Source organism: Sus scrofa, chromosome 2 (genome assembly GCF_054392235.1).
Source record: "Sus scrofa isolate SSC_HxYL_T2T_F1_AM1 chromosome 2, Sscrofa_HxYL_maternal_Yorkshire_Landrace_v2.0, whole genome shotgun sequence".
NCBI classification, from domain to species: domain Eukaryota; kingdom Metazoa; phylum Chordata; class Mammalia; order Artiodactyla; family Suidae; genus Sus; species Sus scrofa.
In genome coordinates this window covers 111854724-111869250 of record NC_139384.1, presented here as the reverse complement: position 1 = coordinate 111869250, position 14527 = coordinate 111854724, and the positions used below count along the sequence as shown (strand labels likewise).

The 14527-nt window shown below is 35.9% G+C and overlaps 1 protein-coding gene across 8 annotated transcripts in view; it reads right to left on the bottom strand.

Moving 5' to 3' along the window:
• SLF1 (SMC5-SMC6 complex localization factor 1) overlaps window positions 1-14527 on the bottom strand; it is an 84097-nt gene that overhangs the window by 50482 nt on the left and 19088 nt on the right. For all 8 annotated transcript variants that reach the window (XR_014838286.1, XR_014838288.1, XR_014838287.1 and 5 more), the window contains 4 exons: window positions 10799-10912; window positions 10555-10630; window positions 8980-9220; window positions 557-719 (listed from right to left, as the gene is read on the bottom strand). Coding sequence is in view for 5 of the 8 variants with exons in the window: in XM_021085385.2 (XP_020941044.1) it covers window positions 557-719; window positions 8980-9220; window positions 10555-10630; window positions 10799-10912 (594 nt within the window). In the remaining 3 variants the exon portion in view is untranslated. The remainder of the gene's footprint in view (window positions 1-556; window positions 720-8979; window positions 9221-10554; window positions 10631-10798; window positions 10913-14527) is intronic.

The window sequence follows — 14527 nt, the reverse complement described above, 5'->3', positions numbered from 1 at the left end:
CTAGTTTTTCCTAGAAGGTCAAGGTTTAGTTTTTAGACCAACTACAGTTTTTCTTCCACTCTGAGTGATTCCCTTTAAAAATTCTTCTTTGCTTACTTTCAGAGGAACTCTTCTAGGATTATTTCGAGTCAAACAACTTAAGCAGTGGTAAATGTACTAAGTGGGGAAACAAGTAGAGGAATAGGACAGGAAAACATTTTTTAATTCTTAGAAATGGCTCCTTCTTTTCCAATGGAAAATAACCCAATAATTCTCATATGATACTAGAGCCCATTGCTATGTTATTTATACTCTCATTTAAAATGCTTAATTTTGTAATAACATCACCAAAACACTGAAAATAAGACCCATTTGAAATTTAACATGCAAGCTCCTTTCAGATTTATCAGAAGTATTTTTGAATATTTAAATGATTGAGAGCGACTGCCTTAAAAAATGTCTTTTTAGTTACTTTCAACTACATTTTCAAAAATCAGAACATAAACTGATTTTAATATATATTTCACTAAATCAATATTCTATAAAATAAACTTATAAATATTTACTATTTACTTACCTCTAAAAGAAAATCCCCTAGATACTGAATTGGATAAAATGGAGCCTTGAAGTTATCTTTTCCTTGTTCAGCCTTGATTCTCGCATTACTGGCAATCACATGAGTTATTCCACTTGGTGAATTTTTTGGTAAAATAACATTTGCTTTTCCAGCCTCCAAAACTCTAAATAAAAATGTCAGCATAGAAAGTATTTTTTAAAAGTATATTCAGTGAAAATTATCTAAATCAATTACTTCCTAAGAGTAGGAGCACAACTCCAAAAGGAGTTAATTTGTTTGGGCTGAGTACCATGGAGAAATTACAGCAGTGTTTTTTTGTTTTTTCTTTTAAATTATAAGTTGTTCAGAAGATATGTTTAAGAAATCACATTTCTTGATATGCGAAAAGTTTTTAAGTTTAATTTTAAGTTGATTTCCTAAGGAAAAGTCACCTCAGTAAGCCAAAAGAACAATGAAGTCTAAGAAAGTATTTATCTCAAAAGGCAACATACTTCAAAGGAAATCATTCTGGACCACATAAAATGGGATTAAAATTGGCAACATTCATCTAAAAAATTAGCTTTTGAAAAACTTTGATCTACATTAAGAAATGCATTTTACATTTGACTCAGAAGATCCCCCCCAAAAAGAAAAACTTTTCATGAAAGTTTATTTTTGATTAGGATTTAGAAAGTCACAAGAGAACACTGCTACCACCTGACAATAAGAAATAGCCAAGTAATGCACAAAATTGTAATTTTTCATAAACCCATCAGATAACTGAGATAAGCTAACCAAAAAACTTAATTTCCAAAGGAGTGATAGCCATCTTTTTGAAAAGACTGGACATTGAAACTATCTCATAGCCACCAGGGCATAGGAATGAAGAAGCAACTACAAAATCAGGTAAGAATCAGGTAAAATTTTAACAAATCTAAAGGCCAAGTATAGGTAGCTTGACATTCTAGAATAACTGGGAGTCTCTGACACATGAAAATTCCAATCTCACTTATAAGCTCTTTGTCCCTGATCTTTATTAAGCATTCATGAAAAAAGATTAGGGGCAGGTAACAGCAAAAGTGGCTAGTAGGACTTGGGGTCCAATAAGGGATAGATGTAAACTAGGCCTACTTCCCTGGATCTTTCTCACTCATATGAAGCAGAAGTCTTAAGTCACCTGGGTAAGGTAATAAAGTCTTCTACCTTCAGAACCCATGAAAAGATGTACTGCTTCTGTTGGAACAGTGGAAGGAAAACTCATCTGCCTTTGGGAAAGAGGTAGGAAAACCTCCTGCCGAACAGCCTCCAAAAATACGGGACAAAGGATAGAAGTAAAAGCCACCTGTCCCTAGAAGAGGGCACGAATGCTGACAGGGCCTAGGTTTCTCCACTAATACAAAGCAGAGATCTAATACTGGGGGAGAGGCCTGAAATTCTCTCTTACCTAAGAACCTGCCCATAATTCAAAGCAGAATTTGGCTATCATGGGAAATTGAGAGAGCAACAACAGGTAAATTCCAACACCAGAGACCAAGAACATGAAAAATGCTTAAAACTAAAACCTCTGCAGAAAGAATAAAACATCCACCCTTACCCCCAACTCTGAAATGAGTAACAAATGAGAGGAGAAAAATGTGAAGAGTCCTTCAGTGATCAAATAGTACAGCAACTACTGAAAGCTGAGAGAGAACCAAGAACACTGATTAAAAACACTTCAGCATCCCAGACTCCACACTAAGCACAGAGAAAATGTGGAACACTACTGGAGTAAAATGAAATGATGAAACTGAAGATGACAACAGCATTAACAAAACCCAAAGGCAGCTCAATAACTGGTAAGATTAACTCAACCATCCATACTAACCACCTTACAAAATAGGTACACCCATTTTTAAATAAATATTATTAACTCCAGTCTCTATTTTTCTTCTAAATGGGATGTCTACGCATGCATGCATTAAAAAAAAAAAAAAAATACACAAATCAAGGGAAAAAAACAAACCACTGCCAAAAGATAAAGAGCACAAAGAGATGATCTATATTTTGAAATGGTCATCAAGTGACTTCAAGACAACTGGGAATGATCAAAACCAAAGATACTACCAAAAAAGAAAATTATGGGCCAACATCTTTGATGAATATAGATGCAAAAAATTCTCAACAAAATTTTAACAAACCGAATCCTAAAATACATAAGAGATGATACCTGACAACCAAGTGGGATTCATCCCATGTCTACCACAAAGGTTCAACACAGGCACATCAACCAAAGTACTACACAATATTAATAAAAGAAAGGCCAAGAACATGATCCTCTCAACAGATGCAAAGAAAGCATTTAACAAAATCCAACATCCATTCATGATCAAAACTCTTACCAAAGTGGGTATAGAGGGAACATATCTCAATATAATAAAAGCCATTTGCGACAAACCCATGGCCAATACAACACTCAATGGAGACAAGCTGAAAGCCTTCCTGCTAAAACCTGGAATAAGACAAGGGTGCCCACGCTGACCACTTTTATTCAATATAGTACTGGAAGTCCTAGCCATAGCAATCAGACGATCTTCAACAAAGTAGGCAAGAATACAAAATTGGGAAAAAATAGTCTCTTCAGGAAAGAGTGTTGGGAAAACTGCACAGCTGCATGTAAATCAATACAACTAGAGTATACCCTCACACAATGCACAAAAATAAACTCAAAATGGCTCAAAGACTTATATGTAAGACACGACTATATAAAACTCCTAAAACAGAACATAGACAAAAATATTCTGACATAAACCGTACAAATGTTTTATTAAATCAGTCTGCCAAGGAAATAGATTTAAAACAAAAATAAACAAAGGTATGCAATCAAACTTAAAAGCTTTGCATAGCAAAGGAAATCATAAAAAAACTGAAAAGACAATGTACGGAATGGGAGAAAATCTTGTAAACAATGAAACCAACAAGGTGTATAACTCCAAAATATACAAACATGGAGTTCCCATTGTGTTGCAGAGGAAATGAATCCGACTCGAAACCATGAGGTTGTGGGTTTGATCCCTGGCCTTGCCCAGTGGGTTAAGGATCCAGTGTTGCTATGAGCTATGGTGTAGGTCACAGATGTGGCTCAGATCTCACGTTGCTGTTGCTGTGGCGTAGGCCAGTGCCTACAGCTCTGATTCGACCCCTCGCCTGGGAACCTCCATACGCTGTGGGTGTGGCCCTACAAAACAAAAACAGAAACAAAAACAAGTAACTCATACAACTCAACAACAAAAAAACAAAGAACCCAATCGAAAAATGGGCAGGAGACCTAAACAGACATTTCTTCAAAGATATATGTGACGGCCAGTAGGCACATGAAAAAATGCTCAACATCACTAACAATTAGAGAGTAAATCAAAACTACAATGAGGTACCATATCACACCACTCAGAATGGCCATCATTAGTAAGTCCACAAATAAGAAATGCTGGAGAGGGCCTGGAGAAAAGGTAACACTCCTACTCTGTTGGTGGGAATATAAATTGGTACAAACACTATGGAAAACAGTATGGAGCTTCCTGAGAAAACTAAAAGTAGAACTACCATATGATTTAGCAATCCTACTCCTGGGTATATATTCAGACAAAACTGTAATTCAAAGGAATACAAGCACTCTTATTTCACAGCAGCACTATTCACAATAACTGAGACAGGGAAATGGCTTAAATGTCCACTGACAGATGAATGGATTAAGAAGATCTGGTACACACATATAATGGATACTAGGCAGCCATAAAAACAACATAATAATGCCATTCACGGCAACATGGATGCAACCAGACTTCTCATAATTAGTGAAATATGTTAGAAAGAGGACAAATACCATATGATATCACTTACACGTGGAATCTAAAATATGGCACAAATGAACCTATTTATACAAAAGAAACAGACTCACAGACACAGAGAAGAGCTAGGGGTTGCCAAGGGGGAGGGGGAAGTGACTGGAATGGACTGAGAGTTTGGGGTTAATAGATGCAAACTATTACATTTAAAATGGAAAGACAATAAGATTCTACTGTATAGCAAAGGGAATTATATCCAATCTCCCAGGATAGACTATGATGGAAAATAATACAAAAAAGGACACACACACACACACACCCACACACACACACACACACACACAAGAAAGCGGTACATTTTAAATCAACTATACTTTAATAAAATTTTTTTAAAATAACTAAGTCATATTAAAGGATATAATGGAAAAGGTGAACAATTTGCATGAAGATATGTAGAATTCAATAGAGTACAGCAATGGTAGAAATACACTATATCAAAGAAGAATTTCTTTTATTTATAGGCTTATCAACAGACTGCATAAAAATTAGGGTGAAATCATCAAACAATTTTAAGTCAACGCTAAGTACCCACCTGATACACACACACACATACAAGTGAACAAAAAAACAAAATAGACCAGAGCAAGCAAAAAACTACGAAAAAATCAAATGGTCTAAAATACGGGTAACAGATCTCCAGGAGAAGAACAACGTAAATTTTAAAAGATACTGACCAAGAATTTTCCATAATTAATGACAGCCGTACCACATCTCCAAAAAACTAAGAGAACCCACAAGCAAATAACACAAATATACAAATAATAAACAATAAACAAAAACCAAAACACACATAATACCCACATTATTTGGAGACATAATCAAATCACTAAAAAACACATGTCATGTTGCTTTTTAAGGTTTAATTTCTAACTGTTCATCACTAGCATACAAAAACAATTTTTATATAGCCATTTATTATCCTGTGGTCTTGCAAAATCATTAATTAGTTCTAATAGCATTTTTGGTAAATTATTTAATATGTGATCATATTTTTTGGAAATAAAAACAAATATTTTTATCTTTCTTTCCAATTCTTTTTTTTTTTTTTTTTTTTTTTTTTTGTCTTTTTGCCATTTCTTGGGCCGCTCCCACGGCAAATGGAGGTTCCCAGGCTAGGGGTTGAATCAGAGCTGCAGCCACTGGCCTACGCCAGAGCCACAGCAACGCTGGATCTGAGCCGTGTCTGCAACCTACACCACAGTTCACGGAACACCAGATCGTTAACCCCCTGAGCAAGGGCAGGGATCGAACCCACAACCTCATGGTTCCTAGTCGGATTCGTTAACCACTGCTCCATGACGGGAACTCCCTTTCTTTCCAATTCTTTGCTTTGTATATAGTTTCTTCGCCTTATTGCACTGGCTAGTACCTCTAGTAAAATGCTCAATAGAAATGGTCAGAATGAGCATCTTTGTCTTGTTCCCATTTATGGAGAGAAAAAAATCCATGACGTTGTTTAGATTTTTTTTTTTCATAGATGTAATTTATCAGGTTGAGGATATAAAATTTTTTAAATTATTTACAAATAGTATTAGCAATTATTAAAAATGGATAATACACTGCGATGAAGTAGAATTTCTTTCAGGAATATAAGTTCTGTTTAACAATCAATCATAATGATTTCCCACATTAACAATAAAGGAAAAAACTCAATGTTCTCAAAAGATGCAGATTAAAAACTTTCAAAGCAATCCATTTATAATAGCATTTCCAATTATGAAGTACCTAGAATTAAATTTTTAAAGTATGTGCAGGAGTTCCCTTGTGGCACAGCAGGTTAACAACCTAGCACTGTCACTGCATTAGTTGGGTTACTGCTGTGGTGCAGGTTTGATCGCTGGCTCAGCAATTTCCGAATGCCATGGGTGCGGCCAAAACAAAAAAAAAATATGTGCCAAGACGTATATGACAAAACAATTACACATTAATGACAGAAATTAAAAACAACCTGGAGAGAAACAGACTTTATTGATAGGACAAATCAATCTTAATACCTCAATTCTTCCCAATTTGACCTATAGATTCAATAAAATTTTAATCAAAACCCCAGCTTATTTTTTTGTAGAAACTGGCAAGCATATAGAAATATAACAGATCCAAAATCGTCAAAACAATTTTGAAAAGGACAAAGTTGGAAGACTGACACTTCATGATTTCAAGACCCACTCTAACACTGCAGTAACCAAGACAGTGTGTTGTTGGTATAAGGTATATATAAGTATCAATGGAAGAGAATAAGAAGTCGAGAAATAGACCACACAAATAAATCAACTAATTTTTGGGAAATGGTGCCAAAGTAATTGCAGAGCAATTGGAACTCTCATACATTGCTAGTAGGAATGTAAAATGGTACTACTACTACTAAGAAAACAGTCTGGCACTTTTTTAATGTTAAAGACACAATTGCCATTCGAGTGAGCAATTTCATTCCTGGATATTTACTCAAAAGAAATGAAAACATGTCTCCACAAGACTAGTACTTAAATGTTCACAGACACTCTATTCATATTAGGATAAACCAAACCAACTGTAAACACTCCATATGTACCTCAATGGGTGAATATACAAATAGTCTGTGACACAGACAGAGTGGAATACTACTCAGCATCAAAAAGAAATGAACTTATGATACACACAATAACATGAATGAACCTTAAAAGTAACAAGGTAGGCAAATGAAGCTATATCAAAAGAGTATATACAGTATGATCCCATTTATATGACTCTCTAAAAAAAAGACAAATCTAATGTACAGTGACAAAAAAGTAGTCTGTGGTTATCTGGTATTGATTGTGCAGAATTAAATGAAAAAGGACACAAAAGAATATTTTAGGATAATGTAAATGTTAAAGATTGTAATTATACACAGATAACATGAGTGCATAAAATGTCCCCAACTCATCAAAACATACACTTAAAATCTATACATTTCACCATCTATGAATTATACTTTAGTAAAGGTAACAAAAAGCCCTTGGACTCCCCCCTCCATACCCACCAAAAGTCACAGCAGTCTTAGAATGATGTTCATCCAATAAGAAGTCTTATTAAAATATTGTGTAGAAGAAATGAAATCAAGATGAAAATAGTATGAAACATGAAGACTGTACTACATAAATCCAGAAAAAAAGCCTTTATGTAACACTTCACTTGTAAAAATCTTTAAATGCTTCACAACTGAAACCAAAAGATCTTCAAATTATTTTTTTTAAAATGTTGCTTGAACCAGCCATGGGATAACACAGAAAAGGAAAACAGAGACCATAAGAATAAAGCAATTTTAAAACAGATTTTGTTTCATTAGACATATACACTTAAACGTGTAGAATGGCTAAACTAGGATATCAAAGAATAAATCATCATGGGTCATTTGGTATAAATTAATAATTGCAAAGAAATACAATAATAAGGAACCCCATCAAAAAATGGGCAGAAGATCTAAACAGACAGTTCTCCAAAGAAGACATAAAGACGGCCAAAAAACACATGAAAAGATGTTCAACATCACTCATTATTAGAGAAAAGCAAATCAAAACCACTCTGAGGTACCACCTTACACCAGCCAGAATGGCCATCATCCAAAAGTCTACAAACAATAAGTGCTGGAGAGGGTGTGGAGATAAAGGAACCCTTTTACACTGTTGGTGGGATTGTAAATTGGTGCAACCACTGTGGAAAGCAGTATGGAGACTCCTCAGAAAACTAAAAATAGATTTACCACTCGATCCAGCAATCCCACTCCTGGGCATCTATCCAGAGAAAACCATGACTCGCAAAGACACATGTACTCCAATGTTCATTGCAGCACTATTTGCAATAGCCGAGACATGGAAACAACCTAAACGTCCATCGACAGAGGAGTGGATCAAGAAGATGTGGTACATATACACAATGGAATATTACTCAGCCATTTTTTTTTTTTTTTTTTTTTTTTTGTCTTTTTGCCATTTTCTAGGGCTGCTCCCGTGGCATATGGAGATTCCCAGGCTAGGGGTCGAATCGGAGCTGTAGCCACCGGCCTACACCAGAGCCACAGCAACGTGGGATCCGAGCCACGTCTGCAACCTACACCACGGCTCACGGCAACGCCAGATCCTTAACCCACTGACCAAGGCCAGGGATCGAACCCACAATCTCATGGTTTCTAGTTGGATTCGTTAACCACTGAGCCATGATGGGAACACCTACTCAGCCATTAAAAGGAACGAAATACCAGCATTTTTAGCAACATGGATGGACCTAGAAATTATCATGCTAAGTAAGTCAGTCAGACAATGAGACACCGACATCAAATGCTATCACTTACATATGGAATCTGAAAAAAGGACACAATGAACTTCTTTACAGAACAGATCCTGACTCACAGACTTTGAAAAACTTACGGTTTCCAAAGGAGAGAGGTTGGGGGATGAGGGGATGCTGGGGGTTTAGGATGGAAATGCTTTATCACTGTACAACCATAAATGTAATAAATTCATTGAGTAATTAAAAAAAATAAAGTAGGTATTTAAGCAAACCAAAACTGTTTTCACACTCATTGCTTTAGGTTTTATGAGATCTCACCTTACAAGAGAATCACTTCGTTTATCAGTTCTAACAAGGAGGACAACTTTCCATCTATGGAAGGCTCCTGGAGCACCAGTTCGTTTTAGCTCTTCACGCCATCTTTTAGGTGCAGATTGCATTTGAGGTGAATAATGGGAATCTTTTTCAATCTTATATCCCCATTCATAAGTTGTTTCATCAAGCCACCTGCCACTTTTGGCACTATGAATAATGTAGTCCTTAGTTAGTACCCACTTTCCTGGAAAGCAAATGAACTGTTAGTCAGAAAAGAATTTTATTTCTGATAAATGGTAGACAATAAAGACCAAATATCAAATATTTGGACTATTTCAACATGAGACTTTTAAGCTACACAGCCAATGATATCTTTGAACTATGTATGTTTTTCTAAATTTATTGATAATGAAAGACAAGATCACTGAACATTGTATGTAATCTTTCCCATGATAATTACAAATGCAACTGAGTAAAACATAAATAAACCAAAGGTTTAATAACATAACACATGGTATTATTACTTAAATTATGACTACTATCATTATTCATTATTTTAGGTGAGGTTTATATTCTTCCTCCTATGCTAAAAATGTTTCCAATAATATTTACAGCATTTTGACATTCTATAAAGCAAATTTGTTGAGTTAGAGAATTTTCCAGGATATTTAATAACATTCTGTAGTTTCTTTATCTGGGCATCAATGACCTTGGTTTCCAGACTAGGGGACAAAACGGAGCTGTAGCTGCCACCCTACACCATAGCCAAAGAAACGCCAGATCCTAGCTGCATCTGCGACCTATGGCACAGCTATAGCAACACTGGATCCTTAGCCCACTGAGTAAAATCAGGGATCGAACTTGCTTCCTTTCCTCAGTGATACTAGTCAGATTTGTTTCCACTGAGCCACGATGGGAACTCCAAGAGCATCATTGATGTTTTTAAATAGCACAGAAAATATATGTTTTCATTTGTGGAGGTAATAATCAATCTCATGTTTTTCTGTTAAGTTACTCTAAAAAATGGTAAATTCACCCGACTTAAATACCCCCTTTTTTTTTTTTTTTTTTTTTTTTTTTGCAGCAAGTGTATTAATATGATGCCGAATTAGTCATAGCATAGAAAACTATCAAGGAACATCAGTGGTGACAAAGGATGAGGAGTAAGGGTTATGGAATTTAAAATCTTAGAAAAATAAAATAGAATCATCATGGCTTCATAGCATGGATGGGAGAAGAGGCAGCAGCAGAACAAAAACTTAACTCTTGACTATGATAGATCAAAGAAAAGAAACTTGGAAGTTTTACTAAAAGTCTTTTTTAAGGCATTTTGTGCCAAACTTTTCTAAACACCCACACTAACTTTTTAGCAAAGTAAATATTTCTGCCTCTTTAATACATCTTTCAAGTATTACAAAGTTTTACTCAGAAAAATAAAGTAACTAAATTATATCAAACATAAATATTTTCAAAAACATATGTTTGAGAAAAAAAATAAATTATCTTCTCAGAGATTAAGGTACTTTTTCCTCACCATGAAGATTTTCCTCAAAAGTGAGAGGAAGGTAGTTCACGTACCTGCTGCACAAGCTGCTAAAAATTTCTCACTCTTACACAGACGTTCAGCTATAAGATGTGTACAATTTTTGTATTTCTGGAAGGAAAAATCCACATAAAAATGTTACTAAAAGATTTCCTTTATAACACATTCTTTTGATTCTTTCAATATCAAGGGGACATTCTATCATTCTTAGGCCAGTATTTTAATTCTAGTTACTTTTCAACTATACCTTGAAACTTTTGATCAAGGTACCATACTCACCTCACTCTTAATAAAAGTGCAATCTAGTTTTAAAAGCAATTTGCCTAGAGCTTCTTTTTCTTCCATCTTAAATCCTGTCATCTGGATGATATGCTTTGGGGCACCATCTTCCATCTAACATAGATACATACACATAAAGAAGACACTATATGTTAAATATATTCACAAGGTTTACATAATTTATTCTTAATAATACTAAAAATAAAAAGTAAAACTACTGAACATACAAAGCTTAACTGTAAATACCAATGTTCAAGTTGTTTATGTACAATAGAAATTAGTTTTAAAATGTGGCTATAAATAAAGTGAAATCTGTTTCCTGGTTTCAGCACTGGAAGTCTGCATTACTACATTACTTGCCACTAAAACACACTGATGAAAGAATGTAATTATTTGAAAAAGGACAGATACTTATAAAAGTTAGGCATAATACTAGCTTCATTTAAAAAGACTGCTTATGGCTAAGAGATTCTGAAACAAGGGCACTTGTGGACAATGACACAATCAGATTTCATAGCAATTTTCAAGTATTTGTGATTAGATATTCAAGAATATGTGTAAGTCAATGGATAAGTTGATAAACTCACTGTACCACAGTACTTAACACCAAATAGTTTAGTATAGTAGGTACATATAATGGACCTGGATCCTATTTTCAATCTACACTTCTTAACTGGGCTGTATATAATTTCATCACCAATGAAGTAGACTGAAAAAAAAAATCATATGGTTTTCAAATTTATTTTGATAGGGACATTAATCTATATCTAACTGCAGTTCAGAAAGCACTTTGTATCTGAGGTGACATTTATTGAGCAAGAAAAGAAAAATTCACAGCATTTCTATTTAGAATACTTTTTTAAAAAATTTATTTACATGAGGCTAGAGCTTTAAAACTAGATTATCTTGGAGAAAATCTAGTTTCTCTTTATAGATGAGGAATGCAAGGACTAGAAAAATCAGGGTAATTTTTCATTTCTCTACCAATCATGTTAACATAGTTCTGAATTAGTATTCAATTAGTACCACAGGCAGAGCAACAGGAGACTTCTTCCAGAACAATTAAAAGTAAACTACAAAAAATAAAAACAAAAATTACTAGCAGGACTAGGAATAGATAACTGACAAGTGGTTAAGTAAAAAATGTTCTTTATAGAAAAACCTGTTTGCAGGGGCAGGATAAAGATGGTGGAGGAGTAAGACATGGAGCTCAGCTTCTTCCACAAATACACCAAAAAAAAAAAAAAACCCATCTATGTGTACAACAATTCTCAAAGAACATCTACCAAACACTGGCAGAGGACATTAAACCTCCAAAAAGGACAAGAAACCCTCCACATAACCGGGTAGAACAAAAGGGTAAAAAAAAAAGAGAGGAAAAAAAAAAGGAAATCAGGACTGGACTAGCACTCCTGAGAGGGAGCTGTGAAAGAGGAAAGGAACCTACACCCTGGGAAGCCACCTAACTGATGGGGAGATGAGCCAAGATGGAGGGACCTCAAAGCCTCAAAGAAAAGCATAGCAGCTGGACTGATGTTGGCAGAGAGAGAGCCACACAGACCATCGGTACCAATGCCCCCAGACACCAAACCTTGAGACAGTGGGCAGGGTCTGGGCACTGAAGAATAAGGTTCTAGAAATCACCTGCAGTGAGAGGACTAGGGTTGGCTGCATGGAGACAGCTTGAGGGGCTAGGAACCAGTGGGCCACAGGCTGTGGAACACAGCACCATAGCCAAGGGAATTCGGGAAGATTATGGGTCCGCAGGAGAAGCAAGGCAGAATTGTTGGGGAGGGAAAGAGGAGGAGGGGCAGGACACCATAGGAATATCTTTCTCTGCACATGTGTAGACTCTTGGGAGGGGGGAGGTGCTTCTGACACAGACTTTGGGCAGCAAGACACCTCTTGTGTGGGCTCCCGGTGACGGGGCACCTCTTGCATGGTCTACAGGGAGTGAGGGAAAACCACCACAGTCATCTCAGACTCCAGAGGTGGGTGTGGACTGCTACCAGGGGGTCCAGTAATAGGCACCACCTACAGCCCCAGTCACCTCAGAGGTTGGCACAGAGGAGAGCAGTGCCACCGAGCACCACCTATTGGTGCTCTCACTCCCCTAGGAACACACACACCATTCATACTGCTGCCACTGCCAAATGCTCTAGGCACTGCATACACCTGTGTGAGGGTCACTACCAATTCTCAGGGCCTTACAATTACAAGCAGCCTGCGCCACCACCTGGCAGTTCCTTGCCACTGTCAAGAGCCCAACAACCAGGTATTGGGAACAGTAATTGTTTTTATAACTACTCCAAGACTATATACAAATAGCCCTCCAAGACTATAGTAGTTGTTTTTAAACTCACAGAATAATAAAAATATAAGCAAAATGAGTAAGTTCAAGTACATTCCCAGTTAAAAGAACAGGAGAATTCCCCTGAAGGAGCCAACAACGAAACAGACCTCACAGGCTAACAGACACTGAATTCAAAAAAGGAGACTGTGAAAATACTGAAGGAATTAAGGGTGAATATGAAGGAATTAAGAGCAGGTATAAACAGTAATGCATATTACTTTAGAAAGGAACCAGAAAATATGAGGAGCCAAGAAAAATTAGGTAATTCATTTGCAGAGATGCAAAGTGAGTTAAAGGCACTAAAGAGCAAAATGAATAATTCAGAGGAACGAAAGAGTGACTTGGAAGACAGAATAATGGAAATCACCCAGTCAGGACAGCAGACAGAAAACAAAATGAAAAAACACAAAAGCAATGTAAGAAATCTATGGGATGATATAAAGTGGGACACTCTACGCACAATAGGGATTCCAGAAGGTGAAGAAAAACAAAAGGGGATTGAAAATATATTCGAAGAAATTGTGGTTGAAAACTTTCCAAATGTAAAGGAAACAGACATCAAGATACGAAGCACAGAGACCCCCAAACAAGTTGAACCCAAACAGACCCACACAAAGACACATTATAATAAAAACGGCAAAAGTTAAAGCCAGGATTCTAAAGGCAGAAAGAGAAAAACAAAGACTTAATTATAAGGGAACCCCTATAAAGCTATCAGCTGATTTCTCTACAGAAACACTAAAGAAAAGAAGAGAGTGGCAAGATATATTCAAAGTTCTAAAAGGGAGACATTTTGCAACTGAGAATCCTCTGCCCAGCAAGAACATCATTTAAAACAGGAGGAATAAAGAATTTCTCCAACTACAAAAAACTAAAAGGGTACAGCAATACCAAACCCATTCTAAAAGAAATACTGAAAGGGCTGCTCTAAATAAAAAAGAAGGAAGAAATAGGATGGAGCAAATCACAAATGGAAAGTAATCACTTAAATAAGCCAGTATACAGATCCAAAAGCAGGAAAAAACATGAAGATATTACAAAAGGACATCAAAATCATAAAATGTGGGGAAGGAAATTAAGAAAATCTAGACTTTTAAAAAAATGTGTTTGATTTTATATGACTATCAGGCTAAAGGAAGCAGACATAGGAAGCGGTTAACAAACTTGAAAAAAAAAAACAGGCCAACCACAAGTCAAAACCAAGCAAACATTCACAAAAACTCAAAAGAAGGGGCACAGGCATAAAATAAAAGGAAATCATTCAACCAAAAAAAAAAAAAAAAAAAAAAAAAAAAAAAAGAAGAAGAAGAAGAAGATGAAAAACAAGGGAGAAACATAGAATCAACTACAAAACAAGGTTTAAAATGGCAATGGAT